Source organism: Fulmarus glacialis, unplaced genomic scaffold (genome assembly GCF_000690835.1).
Source record: "Fulmarus glacialis isolate BGI_N327 unplaced genomic scaffold, ASM69083v1 scaffold33317, whole genome shotgun sequence".
NCBI lineage: Eukaryota > Metazoa > Chordata > Aves > Procellariiformes > Procellariidae > Fulmarus > Fulmarus glacialis.
Genome location: NW_009222053.1, coordinates 83,749 through 99,533, shown reverse-complemented (window position 1 = coordinate 99,533; position 15,785 = coordinate 83,749). Strand labels below are relative to the sequence as shown.

The following is a 15,785-nucleotide window of genomic DNA, read 5'->3' as shown; positions in this document are numbered from 1 at the left end:
AGCAGGAGAGGGGTGTGAGACTGGCACAGCCGTGGTGTTTCCCCACATCCGCGCACCACTGTCACCTCGCTCCCTGTCCCTGCTCGCTCTGCAGCACCTCGCTGGAGAAATTGGAGTTTTCCTCTCCTTGGAGAAGTTCTTATTAAGCTATGGATATTACAGGAAATTGAAGGTGGTAAAAATATATCAAAAAGTAAGAGAAAATAAAATTAAATAAGAAATTCAGTAGCTTCATGGAGCTGGATTTACAGGTTTTAAAAGCAGGCCAACATAAGGCACTTAAGCCTCCTTACCCAAAACAGAAGAATGGAGTAGCTTTAAAGTCTTGAAAGCTGTCTCTTTTTTCCTGAGCTTTTTTCTGATCCCAGTTTTTCTGTATCTGTTTCACTGTACTATTTGCAAGCAACTTTTAAAATACGAAGACAGTTCAATTTAGTGAAATACAATTCAACATCCCATTACAAGATGCGTCACTGCGGAAAAGAACATCTCTCATGACCACACGTTCAACTTAGATCGAACCTTCAGCATTGACTGCTGAGGCTGGATTTGATTAATCCTCCGCTTAAACTTGTCAAACAGTGTTTGGATTTGTTTTGCCTTCTCCTTTGGTCAAAAGCTATATTTATGGATGGAGGCTGGGCATGGTGGTCACAAAAGACTTGTACTTAGTTCAGTTTTTCATATGAAAAAATATGCAGATTTTTTCATAAGATGTTTCTTTTTCTTTATTCTACAGAGACCTAAGATTCAATAGGATTAAAGAAATCCAGCCTGGAGAGTTTAGACGGCTTAAAAACCTGAACACACTGTAAGTTCTTTTTCAACCCTAAGGTCCTTTCCTCTTTTGATTCAATATGATTGATTTGATAATGGGCCAAATTTGCTCACTTTTCACAGGTAAGTAGTCTCACAAATTTCAACTGTAGTATTTACACAGATGAGAGAATGAGGTTTAGGCCCAAAGTATTGGAAAGCAAAACCAGGTATATGTCTATTAAAATAGAAAAGGAAATTATTTACATCCTAATGTTTTATGAACATTCTTTAATTGGAAATATGAAAAAGACCTTTACTATATTTTTTTCCAAATTGTGCTAAATTACTTTGGTGGAATAAATCATGGAGTTACAACAAAGCTGTTCAAAGGCAAATGTTCAAATGTGCAAATGTGTTGCAGTTACAAAATATTTGACAAACTGTGATGTTCTGAATGTTCCTGTTCTAATGTGCTTGCAAGGACTGCCAGAAGTTGGAAGGTTTTGTTCCTACGAAGCTTCCTTTTACAGAGGTCTCTGTTACCAGATACGTTTGTGAAGAGAAGTCCATGTTTTCTAAAAGACTTTTTACAAACTCATAATGCCAATAGTATGTGTATTACAGTTTTAACTTAGTATCTCCTTTGTCATTCCTTCAAACATCACTTTTGAACAGATGCATGCATGTTTCTCTTCTCTACTATATTAGCAGACATGAAGAGGAATTACGATGGACAGTTTTCTTACTTTTAAATGTACGTAATTTATGATTGCAAATTTGACTGTTTTCTAGAACACAAGTAGTGCGTGAACTGAAATAGAATACAGTGATATCAGTGAGCTTTGGATCGTTACTATTTGTCCTGCAAGCACGTAACAAAAAATGTATTGAGACATCTTGTACTGTATATTCATACCAGAAGAAATGATAGGACTTTCCCCCAAAAGTATATTGTTCAAATCTGTGCTACCAAGATGTTTTTACTAGCTATCTCTACTCCCAGTCACCTTTGATCATACCTCTGTTTACAGTTGCTCCTGAGTTTTGAATTACAATTTCTGTCAGATATCCAGCCTCAAGTTTTAACTGTTCAAATCGCTGATCTGAGATCCACAAGTCCCGAATAAAGACAGGATTCATTAAGTTTGGATTCTCTTCTCTTCATAAAACCACTGCATGAGAGATGAGTGCAAATCTGTGAATACAGACAGTTGTGTTCCTGTATGATGTAAAGGGCCTGGAGTATCACTAAGAAACACCTAGGAAAAGTCACTTCAATGCACCTGTTAATGACAAATCCTTGTTAATGTTAATTTTGTCAATTTCAATCCTCTGTATTGACTTGGGATCAGGATTTCTTTTTGCTTCATCTTCATCTCAGATACCTACGAAAAGCCACATAATTTCAGTTTTTAGATTTTTTTTATTTTTTATATCTGTCTAATTTTTTTAGTTTTCTTCTGGAAGGTAGTGACTGAACAGCTGTAAGCACATCATTTTTTTTCTTCTAACAGTTACTGTTAGGGAAAAAGCTTTTTGTTTTGTTATTTTTTTAAGTTTTCCTTTTAATGCTACACTTACACCTGCTGTTACACGTTTTGTTTTTTTCCCCTGCTGTTCGTGTATGTTAAAATAAACAGCTGTTTATTTCTCTTTATAGGCTTCTAAACAACAATCAAATTAAAAGAATACCTAGTGGGGCATTTGAAGACCTTGAAAATCTGAAATATCTGTAAGTTAAATGAATGTCGTTTTTTGCATCAGTATGTAATTGAACTTCTTCAATGGGGAAGTGTTTTAATCTGAGATTGTGTTTTAATCTGACTCGCTATCTCAGGAGATAAACTGCTTTGAAAATTTGTGAAATGAATTTATGGGGTGGGGGCAACTGTGAATCTTTGTTTCTCTAAGTAGATGCTTTGAGATTTGCTAATATAAGACTGGTATCTGTAGGCAGTAGATTTTAAAGGACTTACGAGTTGTGGTTTACTATATGCAACTTAAAAGATAATTTGAAAAGGGATATGTTTAAAGGTTTAGGAGGTCACCTTTTCAAAGGTTCACTGAAACCTTCATACAAGTACTTTTTAAGTTGCTGTTTTGAAAAGTGGTTTAAAAGCAGCTAGTCTGAGATTTGTGTTTACAGCTGCTTGTAACTTATATAAGCTTTTTAACTACTCTTAGATTGTTCACTGGATGCAGTATAAATTTGTAAGAGAAAAATCAAGTTAAACACAAAATAGAAAAGTACTTACATGATTGGCTGTAAGGTCTGTGTCTTCAAGCAACCTGTATATTTTAAGAATAACTCCTCCCATTTTTAACAAACATATCAAGTGTATTAATTATCCGAATAAACAAAAGGCATAAAAATTTGTTATTTTTATCTGCAAAAAAAGACTTAAGTTGAATAGTAAGTTGTCATGGATTCTCAGCTCCAGTCTCTGAAGCCCACCTTTTGTAGTGTCACATAGAAAAGTTTCACTCTGTTGTCTTGGAATATTGATCATTGCTTTAGTGCTGTACAGAAAAAAATGGTCACTTTGAGATTTCATTGTTTTGGAAACAATTCAGAAACTTAATTTTCCATCTAGTTTTCAAGCGTGCAGCCTGAATAGCTCTAAGGAGGTGGGAGAAGGGAGGAAAATAAAAATAACGTAAATTTGTGCAGACGCATTACCCGGTTTTCCACGCTGTGTTAGATTACATTTTATGGTCTCATTTTTATGTGTATTGTCTTTCAGTAATAACATTGTTTAGACTATATACAACTGGAGGAAAAAGAATACTAAACAAACTATCCCTAATGAATTATTAAAGTCCATGATGATTGTATTTGTTACAAGATGTGTTTGTATGGTGGATCTGGTGGTGGAGTATGTAAGCTCTACCAATTTAGGATGGCTAAGCTTCTTTCCATAGTCAGCAACTGTGCAGAAATACTACTTGGTTCTTATTAGTTCTTTATTTTCACATGCTTGCCTTTGCCTAGCTGTAGTAAACCTGAGATAAAACTCAACTATGCACTCTGTTCAGTTCAGTAGAAGAGTGAAAAGGGATAACTGAACTATGATTTGTTTGTTTTCATATACATGTAGTAATGTTTATCTATATCTATATTATTGAGAAGAAGATCTCTTCCTTTTCCTCTTGTTGCCTATTTGAATATAAAATTCAATGTGGTAGTTCATTCAACTACAGCGAGCTCTTCTTTAAAGCCATCCCCCTTTTTGCTAAAATAAAGTTCTTTTTGCCTATTTCAATGGCTGTGATATAAATGTTTAGCCTTAAATTGTACAGCTTTAAGGTTATAAAGTTATCTGGTCAGATATCAATACAGAAGGCTCAAATGTACCAAGTAAATACAGTTCAGCTGTGAAAATGTTAGCTGAGTAAGTACATGCTAAGTATATTCTATGGAACAAAGGAAACAAAACGGGCTACTTTTTCCCAATAGAATGAACTGAAGTAGAAATTAGGGGGATGGAAACTATATTATTTATTAAAAGTAAAAAATATTGTTCAGAATTTAATATTATATAGCCAAATCATTTGGAATATTTGAGGCTTTGAATGGCCTGATCCTATGGATATTTGCAAGCCTAACTTATATTGTCCTATTTCGTAAAATGAGATCATTAGTCCATGATGCTATTTGTGTGCTTATGAGAATTGAAGTACTGGATTGCAGATGGTTCTGAAAATGTATAATACACTGAGTAATTTTAGAAAACTGGTCATTTCTCAGTGGCTTTGATTTAGCGAAATGTAAGTATATATAAATATAAAATACACAACTATTAGTAAATATAATTATGTAAGTATGTATAAAAATGCTTTAAATACATAGTTATGTATAAAATATGTAAGTGTACAACATAATACAGTATTAAAAAAAAAAAAAAGGCAGTGTCTGAGAGAGAGACATCAAAGCCCATTCCTGTATCTCTGCTGCAGTTTTTAGTCTTTTAGACAAAACTTTTTCCAGCAAGTCTCAAAGAAGCCCTGGGATTTTCAAATGCTTCTTTGTACTATTTGTTTCTGAAATTGAGCTTAGAGTTTTATGAGATATATATGTTTTCAGAATTGTCTGTCTGGAAAACAAATTTTGACAGAGTAATAATATTTTCTCAATTTTCTGTGCATTAAAAATATTCATCATTGTAAAAGTTGGTCCTTACCTGATAAAAAGAAAATTATGCACACATGATTTTTGGATCTTATTTTTTAGGATTATTTGTTTTCTTGTTCTTTATGTAATTGAAATTTTGACGGTTCTATAAACAGTTTTGCATGATCTTGCTATGCTATTTGTGGTAATAATTTGTCTTTGAATTCATATACTAAAAGTTGGAAAGAAATAGATGTCATTATTATTGTTTTGCTATGAAACCAAGAGAATACTTTTTCCTTCTGCCTTTCTGCCTTTCTGCCTGTCTGTCTTACTTCATATATCTTACTATTGGCAATATGGTTCTTTAATAAGGATCAAAAAGGCATTAGTAGCTTGGACCCCATCCATAATATAGTTTCTTTCTGCACTTCAGTGATTCTGTATAATTATTTTAGTCTTAGGTTCCCCCTTGTGCAAAGGATAATGTAAACAGTCCTGTCTAAAATAAACTTTAAAAGTTGTCTTCATATGAGCAAAATAATTGCTAACTTGTTTGTAATTTGTTGCTCCTGATACAAGATGTCTGTGTATATGTATATGTGATGTATATGGTACACTGAATATATTTAATTGTCTTCCTTTGAGTTATTCAGTATACTGACTGGAGGTGGTAGTACAAAAAGATGAGAAAGAAAAGCTTCCCAACCTTATAATATAGATGCAGGCAGATCTGTGGAAACTTGGTAGGATAATCCTTCCTGATCCTGAAAGTCAACAGTTTATTCTCCAAGACAGAAGATAATTGGGAACTGAAGGTAGAGACATATTACGGTTGTAACATGTAGGATATTAGAAGATTTGGAATCAGCAGTGGAAAAAATGAGGTTAAGATAAAAAGAAAGAATTTAGGGAGGAGATATGGAAAAATATAAAATACAGATTAGCGATTACAAAGAGCTTTCCAGATAAAGAGAAGGTGCTTGATATTTACAGAGCAGTAAACTAGAAGCGAGTGTGAAGGAAGTGAAGGAAATAAAAATGGAGAATGAAAATTACGTTGGCAACAACACTGAGACATGTTCACTTAGTAAGAAATGGAGAGGTGAGTAATCAGACATGGCAACAGCGCGATAAGCAAATGATAAAAGGAAATTAAGAATGTATGAAATGTATCAGTTCTGGAAATACTAAAAGGGAACATGCAAGATTTGGTTTGCATTTGGTGAATGAAGTAAGAGTGGTGGAAGATACGTTGTAGGTTGCCAATGTGCGGAGCTGCTCACCTCACCTTTCCAGAAATGGGATTAGGTCATGTTTCCTTCTGTGTTTTCTGCCACCGTTGCTGTCATGGTCATGTTACTTCTTGCTTTGAATACCTCCTGTGATTCCGGATCTCATTTCTTTACAATTCATGTTGCTGATTCCACCAACTGTCTCTTTAATGTTTCTATATAAATCTCTCTTTACTATATTTATTTACTTGACAGGTTTTACTCTACACTGCCTGATATTGCCATTACTTTGAATATTTTTTTTCTCTTGTTCCAAACAAATATATCTGGATCTTACTTTCCTTAAATCACATGACTTGTAATACAGTCCGTAAAAACCCAAAATTATCCTCATAGGGGATCTATCAAACTTTTAAATTAAAACTACTTTTTTCTAATTTTCTGATAAGTGGTTACCTATTTTTTTGTTCATTTCCAAGTGTATGACCAGTACCTCTGGCCTCTGTCAGCCTTGCTTGCATTGCTGGAAAGAGTTTTTTTTTTTTAACTGTTCTGAAAACAGTTAGTAGCAATTGCCAGAAAATAATTTTATGTCTTAATAGAATATATCCTTTGTCATCTTAATCCACTGTTTATTCATCCTTTGAAAAAGTCTCATGGTTCAGTTGTGTAATAGAGCTTTTGGGTAAATCAAATGATGAATTACTTTGTCCCTAATAATACTTTAAATCAGTTTTCTGCTAATGTGACTGGGTAAATTTTGAGATTTTTTTCTAGTGCAGTGTTTGCAAAGTTTCACTTGTTAGGCAAAGTAGCATTTCAGAAGACACAAATATTTTTTGTGACTGCTACTTAGTTGTATTTTGTATTCTGTCATCTCTCTCTTCATTAGATGAATATATATTTTTTTATCTTTCTGTTAATATTCTCAGGGAAACATTACACAACTAAATGAAAGTGTGGTTAACGCATCTGTCATAGGACATATGTTTTTGTAGCCTTGGGTTGCTGGGGTATCTCTGGAGGAGGGACATGATGGGCTGAGGTCAGTTGAGTGTCCTGCAGCTTGAGGGTTTTGTGATCAACATAGAAAAAGTTGTAGTTTAAAGCTGAATCCCAAATAAAGTCCTACCACAGTGGCTTGGTGAGAGCTCCAAAAGTGGACACGAAAGGCTACTCCCTTCCCTGCAGTATGGTGGTAAAAGTCTGCAAAACTACAAAGTCATTATCCCGGTCTTCCTCTAACCTGCCCTTGTTCTTCACTCTGCCTTACTTTGTCTGCAGAAAGTAAATAAAAGTTACATCAGTGATTCTGGTAAAACTTTTTTTTAAAATCGAATTAATTCAAACTTCTTGAATACAATTCTTCAAATACCCGCAAGAGATACTTAACTGAGGTCAGCTATTAAAAGCATCTTAGCCCACTCTGGTTCACTGGTCTGATCAGAAGTTTAGCACTCAGAGGAATAAGAGGAATTTCCAAACCGCCAAGTGGAGTGTATTAAGAAAGGTAAATAACACTTTGGCTGTTCAGTCTTTGAAATTTTCTAAGGAGTGAGAAGAAATATTGCATTTAAAATTCTCACTGGAAAATAAGATAGGAATTTAATATCATACAGAGAGGAAAATTAAGGAGAGAAAAAATAGTAATGACTATGATCCTCAAATGAATTGGTAAATCTGAGTCAAAACAAATATTTGAATACCCGTGAAATTATATTTTTTGTAAATAGAATAGAAACCAATTCCACATCCAAAATAAGTGTAATACACCTATTCTCTCTCTTTTGAATTATTTTTAAAGTTTTTACAGTCATTTCACATGACAGTATTTTTTTCCAGTTTAATTTGTCCAGAATTTTCAGCATTTAAAAAACCTCACATATTTCTGATTATTAGTTATTCTGTTATTGGAGGAACTCTGCTTTTTGTTCAGATGGATGTCTATGTTAATTAAGCACACCTGAGTCTCTAGATATTCATGTGTTGGAATCTCAGCAAGCAATACATTGGAAAACTAAATTTAGACTCAAGGGAAATTACTCCATATTGTCCCCCAAAGTTGTCATGAGGTGAACATCAGATGTCTACAAGTTTTTTCCTTATTAGGGCCTATTGCAGAATGTTGCCCTTTGTCAAGTCAGCGTAAAAACTGCCACCAACTCCAGCAGAGCCAGTATTTTATCTGTTGCATCAATATTTCCAGTAAGTTACTGAAAACTGTAATAATAGAAAAGCCAAAACCACTACTAATAAAATGCCTGCTAATAAAGCCGTGGTCCAAAGTCTCTTCATCCCTTTTTCATAGAAATCCATGCCTGATTAACTGAGTTTCAAACCGTTTGTCAAATAATTGTGAGAAAGTTCTTACTGCGAACCTGTTCCTAACCTAACACAAACAGAGAGTGACTGACACTGAACCCCAACAGTATTTTCATTTGCTGCCTCCATGCAGAAACTGCAGTCATCAGCTAAACTGTGTGATTTTTCTCCAACACGCTCTCACTAAACCATCCTTACTGTTAAAAGCATGATGAACATGAGTGAGCACATACACTGATCCATCCTGATTTATTTTTATTCTGTGGAAAAGGTACAGACAGCACGTGTGAACATACTGGTACTCTGCATATGTTTATTCTGTTTGTATTATAGAGTATCAATGGGGACCTAATGTCCATCTTCTACACAGTGATAAAACAAATATACAATGCTGTTTTATGGATGCAATACCAACATTCTAACTTGTATTTTTTTGTAAATATTCAAAAGGTGACACAGGTAGAGGTATAGAAATTCTTATTGTTTGTTCTCCAAGTCCAGTAAAAAGACTAATTCCATCATAATTTGAATATTTGTACCAGTATGCAGATGAGATATTTTAAAGAAAGAAAGAGGCCAATGGCATCCCCAGTGTGTTCTGGTAAAGGCACTTCTGATGCAGTTCTGTCTCATTAAGTTGAATTTATTTTGACTTTTGACAAGCCCATCAAGAAACTGAGGGGCAAAGAAACAGTAAGTAATAACAGTGAGCACTGGGAAGCCCAAACCATCTGGGTGACAGCCTCAGGGCCTACAAGGCCCCAGAATATTGTTTCTCCTGGCAAACATTTGGGATGAAATCTCAATGACAAAGTATTTTGATGTGTATGTGTTTAGTTTTTGTTTTGTATTTTTTTTCTAATATGTAGTTGAAAAACTGTCTTCATGTGTCAACTTAATTCTTCTTTTCCACCTTCATGTAGCTCTTGTTTGTGTACTAATATTACTGATTGTTTCTTGTTTCAGCTATTTGTACAAGAATGAAATCCAGTCAATTGACAGGCAAGCATTTAAAGGACTTGCCTCTCTAGAACAACTGTAAGTGCCTTTTCTCTTCTGTGCTGTCATCTCCATGGTTCCCCTGCAGAGGAAAAGTGCACGCCTTGATCCGTACATCCTGCCTGCATGCTCTGCATGTCTGCACTCCCTGGGTTGTTAGGCAGAGAGCCCTATAATCATTTGCATGTGGAAAAACAAAATCGATCTCTGTGTCAAATTCCTCATTTCTATGTTTGTCTTTTATTTGTGATTTGCATTCCCAGTGTCCCTGTACATTGTTACATAGCTTTGACGAAGAAGCAGCATTATTGTGGAAAATGTTGGAAACTAATGTGTATTGCTTAGAGAGAGATTCTGATTTCATTTCTGTAGGTTTTATAACATTGCAATTCCTGTGACTGCAGCAGTTACTTTGTTTTATGCCCGCATAACTAAACCTGAATTAGTCTTGTGACGTTTAATCCAGTTTTGTTATATTTTAAAACAGGAAGAGATTTTAAAATGAAAACCTTACTGTTACTGATGTGTGTCAATCATTGCCATATACAGATGTTTAAAAAATAAGAAAGTTTATTGTTTGTAATGTAGATGTTTCAGTAATGTCTTCTAGAAAGATTGATTAAAATCATACTCCTTTTCCTGTATGACTGAAGAATAATTTCTATTTAAAAAGAATGAAAAATGCAGTCATTAGTATGACAAAAACTGATTGTATTGATTCCATTAAGTTTAACTACGTTTTGTTTTATAATCAGAAAGCATTGCTATACATTCATTGTGGTAATGCTTAGAAAAACAGAAAGAGCTATAAATGCATAGCTGTTTCACAGTTTGACTGCCAAATAACAGTGCTAGACCAATGAGGTTTGTAGCATATAAATTTGGGGGGCTGAACATCTTTCTTCTAAACCAACATAAATTTTGAAACTCCTGACAGTTATCATTGTATTACAAATTTTCTATTATATGTACCAGTTCCCTTGTTTCTCTAAACCTCTAGTAGATATTAGTGGATACAGCGTGTATCTGAAATAAAATGACCTTTCAGATGGGTACAAAATCATACAAGCTCATTTTAGAGGGCAATAGATGCCTTTTGAAGGAACAGCTTCTATACAAAACAAAAGTGATAATTATAAAACATATATAAATATGTCATTTGTTTCCTTAATGCCTTTCTCTTCCTCTTCTTCCTACTCTAGAAATTATTACTGCAGCATATTGACAGCAACTGGTAGGGCTTACTTGCATGCTAATAGCATTTCTTATTTTCTCTGTAGAACTTTAAATATTGAGGCCCATTTATTGAATTACTAATTCTTCCAAAATAATATTCTTCCACATGCCACAGGCCTGATATGCTGCAAGTGGCAACAGTTATCCTTTTTTCTTTTGCACTATTTCCTGTTGATCTGTTATGACTGAAAAACATAAATCACTTTGGAATATTAACACCTTCTGAATGTACTTTTCTGCTAGGTTGCAGTTAAGTCTCTCTGCCTGCAGTGATATCACACTGTATCAGCTTAAGCTCTAACTTGAGACATCAACATTGTTCTGTATGAAATTAAGTTTTAAACAAGATTTGAGTCACATCTCTAGCTGGGACATATGGAAACAGAGCCTGGCGCAGTCACTGCTCAGTGACTGCCCTTGTGTCATGGCATCAGTTGGCGCAAGCAGCGCCTACGGCTGGTCTGGTGAGCTGCCGGGGGGGGGTTGCTGCCCTGCTGGGTGCACGTCAGAAAGCTCACTTCTTTTAGAGCCGCCCTCCTGGGCAGATCTTAAAAAGAAGGCTCGCCAGGTGGGAAAATGGGAGCACAGGAAGCCAGTGGCAGGCCTGGAAATAAATTTAATGGAGGGTATTCATTGAGATTTGTAGTTTATGAGAGTTTATGAGAGATTTGTCGTTTATGCATCTTTAGCATAAAAATAGGTTCTGACTCTACAGGGCCTGTTTTATCACATTATCTTTGGAGAAAGACTGTGTTCACAAGACAAAAGTTAGTCGAAAGTTAGTCAGAAGTTCCCACGTCCTCTAACTTCAGTTTGGGACTGCATCGACTACTCAGTCGATGTTTCTGCATTTGAGGCTTCTGTGGCCTCAAGTTATCGAATACATTTTGCTGCTGGGTGTGTTGACTCAGCCAAATGCTCTTCTCCGTGCTCAGCAGAGTTCTCAGAAATAGATGCTGTGGTCCACATCTCAGGGAAAGATTTGATTCATAGTATTTCCGCTACTCCAATGAAGCAGAATGAAACTGATAGTTGCTTTTTTTAAAAGCAGCAAAGCAAACACTTTTCTGGGTTTTTTTTTTGGTTATTGTTGTTCTTTGAGAGAAACTGTAAATATAGTTTGATTTAGGAGGCCTGTTGCATGTATAAGGGAAGAAAAAACCCAATATTTACTGCTGCTGGCAGGATCCTTTTTGAACCTCCGCAGCAGAATTCTTAGCTGCTGATGTAGTAGAAATACCTTTTTCTTCAGAAATTTCTGCCAAGGGAATAAGATCTTTGAATCAGATCTTGAAACTTGCTTGTGCTGGAGTAAATTCTGAAAAAACTTGGCAGTTTTAGATGCTCAAACACACTTAGCCATACATATTTCGTCACCTAACTCTTCAATCATGGCAGGGCATGAAGGGAGAAAGTCAACTGATGAAAAGTAGCCGCTCAGTACCAGTTTAGACCCTGTTAAATCTGCAAGACATATGTTTGGGTCTGGCAAATGCAACAAAAAGCTGCAGGAAACTTGCATTTTTTCGAAGCAGCAGCTAGAAGGCAGAGCACTCGAAAGGCAACGAAAGCTGCCTCTTATATGCTTGTGCTTAGACAACTGCTATATGCCTCTATATGCCTGTTCTTAGACAACTGAATCCCACCTGAAATGTCACAAATACGTGGCTTTGGGAGGTCACGAGTTTGCTGTATCTGGATCCCAAGATCGAGCTCTAAATGCAGTCCATTTCCAGATGTGTCTACGTTGCTTTTCTTCCAAGTATCTACTATATTTATTGAGATCTCAGCTTAAGAGCTGTATGTGTCAGGGACAAAAAGTGTTCCCTGCAGTCCTTAACTAGTGGGATCCCCAAATACTAATGGAATTATTTAAATCTGTTTACCTAATCTTAGTGGAATACTAATTATGCATTTTCTTTTAACTTTCATATTAACATACTAATTTTGCTCTTTATAAGCTGTTATTAGAGTTATGCTGTAGTTTGTGTACACATGTACATGTTTTGGGAGAAATTAATAGATAAAAACATTATCTTACATATAGTGGTGCAGCTTGTTATATTCATTTTATTCAATTCAATTTTCAGTAGCTTTAAAATGTTGCTATGATTTTTTTTGAGTTCTATATTACAAAGAGTTCCTGGGTTTTGCATAACTATATGTGAGCAGTTATGCACATTTAACACAGTGGAGCCTCATTAAAGTCTCATTGCTGCTAAAAATATCTATGGTAAGGAATAATGAAAGAGAATTAATTAATAAACAAACAAACAAACCCAAAAGGTATGAAAGGGGCCTTGAGAAGTACATCCTTATTATTCTAAAATAAGATCAGCTAGGGACAACAAACCTAGATGGCTGGAAACAGATATTTACCTAGCCTTATTTTAAAAATCTTTAAAGAGAGGATTCCATAATCTTCTTAAGTATCCTGTTCCAATATTTTATATCGTCACTGTAACATCTTATTTAAATATCTTTCCTTGTGGTTTAAGCCTGTTACTTCTTGTTGTGCCCCTGGGCAGGGAAAGCTCTTTGATAAATGTGGGAAAAATACATTTGTTCGTCTCTTTCAAATAATCAAAATGGCAAACATGCTATTTAAATATTCAGAACATAGATTACACTCAACTAACGGATTTTGAGTACGTCCCCAAAGATGTGGAGATACTATTAGAAATGAACAATTGGCATATATGATAAAAGTAATCCTCTACAAAAATATTATGTTATAGAAGAGATAATCCTAAATTTAGTGCTGTGAAAAATGCCACTGGGACTGAATTTTACTGTAAATGTTCATTCTCCAAGATTAATAATAACAAAGAGAAAATCTGTACCATGCTTATTTGATCAAATCTTTATCTTCCTCTAGTTGTGTTTGGCTTGGACTTTTTTTTTCCTTTAAGTGTTTCCTTTCCTTCTGTTTCATCCTTGATAGTGAATTCAGAATTAAAAAAGGAAGACACGGGTATTTAAAAAATCACTCTTGCATGCTTTTTCTTTAAATTTCCATTATGAATGTCTTTTTAATATCAAATTCATTACATCATATTACTATTTTTAAGAGCGTTTTATACTTTGAACATAAAGGATGACTATAAAGACGTGTCAGTGTGAGATTATTTCCTGAATATGATTACCTTTAAAGTGAATTTCCAGTCCAAGAAATTCTCATATTAATTAAAATATTAAAAATCCTTTAAAAAAACATTAAGAAGAAAAGAATGTAAGTGATAAACCTAAGTGATAAAATGTGATTAAAGTGTAGGTTGTAAAGCTGAGCATTTTTTATTCTTTTTATTGTAGACTTGCAATGCAGTCCAGTTTCTGCATCTATTTTTTTAGAATTACACTTGTTGCTAATTACTTTGTCCACATATTTAACACCTTGTTCTGTTCATAAATTGCCTGACAAGTTGCTCAGGACTTTTTTGAGGTCATAATTTAAACACCTACAAAACCCAAGTAACTTGTCATATGAAGCAGTTAAGAGTGTTTTCCAGTTGGACTTGATGATTTGATTTTTTTGAGCTACTTTAGGCAGCCTGATTTCTGATCAGGTAAAGTTCACTGTTATAATGTGCTTCAGTGACTGAATTATTGTAGTTTTATCTGTGATGATTTGAGGTTGTAAACAAGGCAAGGTTTATAACAGAAGTACTGTTCAATTAGATTGATTAATTTGGTTGGAAAAACAAGATGAGTTTTCAGGCACATAAAGTATTCTTTACATCTGTAATTATAGTAGTCTTGAATACTAAACAGCAGTTATGAGCTGTTGCTTTGAGTTTAATGACGTGTACATCACTTAAACCGTGAGAGAGGTGTCCTTTCTTTTTCTCTCTGCTAATCTCACCTCTGATCCATGGACCTGAAGAAGGGGTTGTGTGCCTCAATGTGCCTGCTTTTACTAACATTATTTGTTGTTTTAGTAAGAGGTATTACTTGTACCTACAAATCTTGCCTTGTCAATGCCAAAGAAGTAAAAGAGATTAATTTATTGGGAAGATAGGGAGGTAGGTTTGCAAGGTACTTGTGAATCATAAAAATGCAAGTGGAATTAGCAAAGTTAAAAAGGAAAAAATCCCTGTTGGCTGCACAAGTAGTGTGTGTAATTTTTTCCAAAATCAAAGCTGCTTCAGAAGTAGTAACAAACCCTATAGTTGTGTCTGTTTTTTCCCTTTGTCCTCTTTCACTGCAGTGATCCGCAGCTTGCCTTGCCCCCTCCCAAACGCTGCTGATGCTGGGGAGATGGGTGAGCAGAGCTCTGGCTCCCAGCAAGCTGTGCCTGCCCACCTCATGGCCGGGCCCTGCTTGCAGGACAGATACCGGCCCCGTTCTGCCGGTCCTTCCTCAGGGCTGGACCTGACTGAGGTCTCTCTTCTCTCCACTGGCGATTCAAATGAACCTTGCAGGAAGTATCTGCCTTTGAGATGTCTGTCTTTCTAATTTAGGTGAAATTGGCCTGTATTTTCAAAAGGGAGATGAAGACTGGCAGGCACAGCATGATTACACACTTCTTGTTTCCTTATGCAAACAGGATCATACTCTATGCTCACTACAATTTGTGGCCACGCATTGCACTGGCAGTAAGCAGACTTGACACTCCGATGTGCCTGATCACATCCTGCTGATTTATTGGCTTTTTCTGTGGTCCCCATTCATTGCTCCCTGGCATTGCTTGCTGGCTCGCGCTCGGGCCGTGCTACTGCTGGCAGGGGATCTGGGACACTGCCAGACACGTGCCTGGCTTCCCCGCCGCACGCGCCTTCCAGGGCTCGCTGCAACAACTCTCTGCCGTCATCGCCGCTTGTTCCCGCTTTCCTCTCTCTGCGGCGACCATTCGGCTCAGATCAGGGAGTAGGGCATGCGCGGTGTTTCAGCACAGGGGAGTTCCCGTGTCCTTTTGCTTTTCATGCTGAAGGATTGATTTTTCAGGGGATTTTTGGGGTCTGAGATTTTCTCTTTGTTTTTAAATGATGGGCTTTTTTGTCCTTCAGCCCACAGTGATTTCTATATATGCACATTCTCCAGATGTTCCTGAGTTTGTCAGAGGTCAAACAGGAAACTTTAGGAGGTTCGGATACATTTGGATCTAATCCGGATCCAAAGTCTAT

The 15,785-nt window shown here is 35.8% G+C and overlaps 1 protein-coding gene across 1 annotated transcript in view; it reads left to right on the top strand.

Annotated features, from left to right (window-relative positions):
• Window positions 1–739: 739 nt before the first annotated feature.
• The window catches only part of PXDN (peroxidasin homolog (Drosophila)), a gene marked incomplete at its 5' end in the record, with an annotated part of 58,017 nt that continues 42,971 nt past the window's right edge, over window positions 740–15,785 (top strand). The window contains 3 exons of the mRNA XM_009581325.1: window positions 740–811; window positions 2,420–2,491; window positions 9,394–9,465. Of these exons, the coding sequence (XP_009579620.1) occupies window positions 740–811; window positions 2,420–2,491; window positions 9,394–9,465 (216 nt within the window). The remainder of the gene's footprint in view (window positions 812–2,419; window positions 2,492–9,393; window positions 9,466–15,785) is intronic.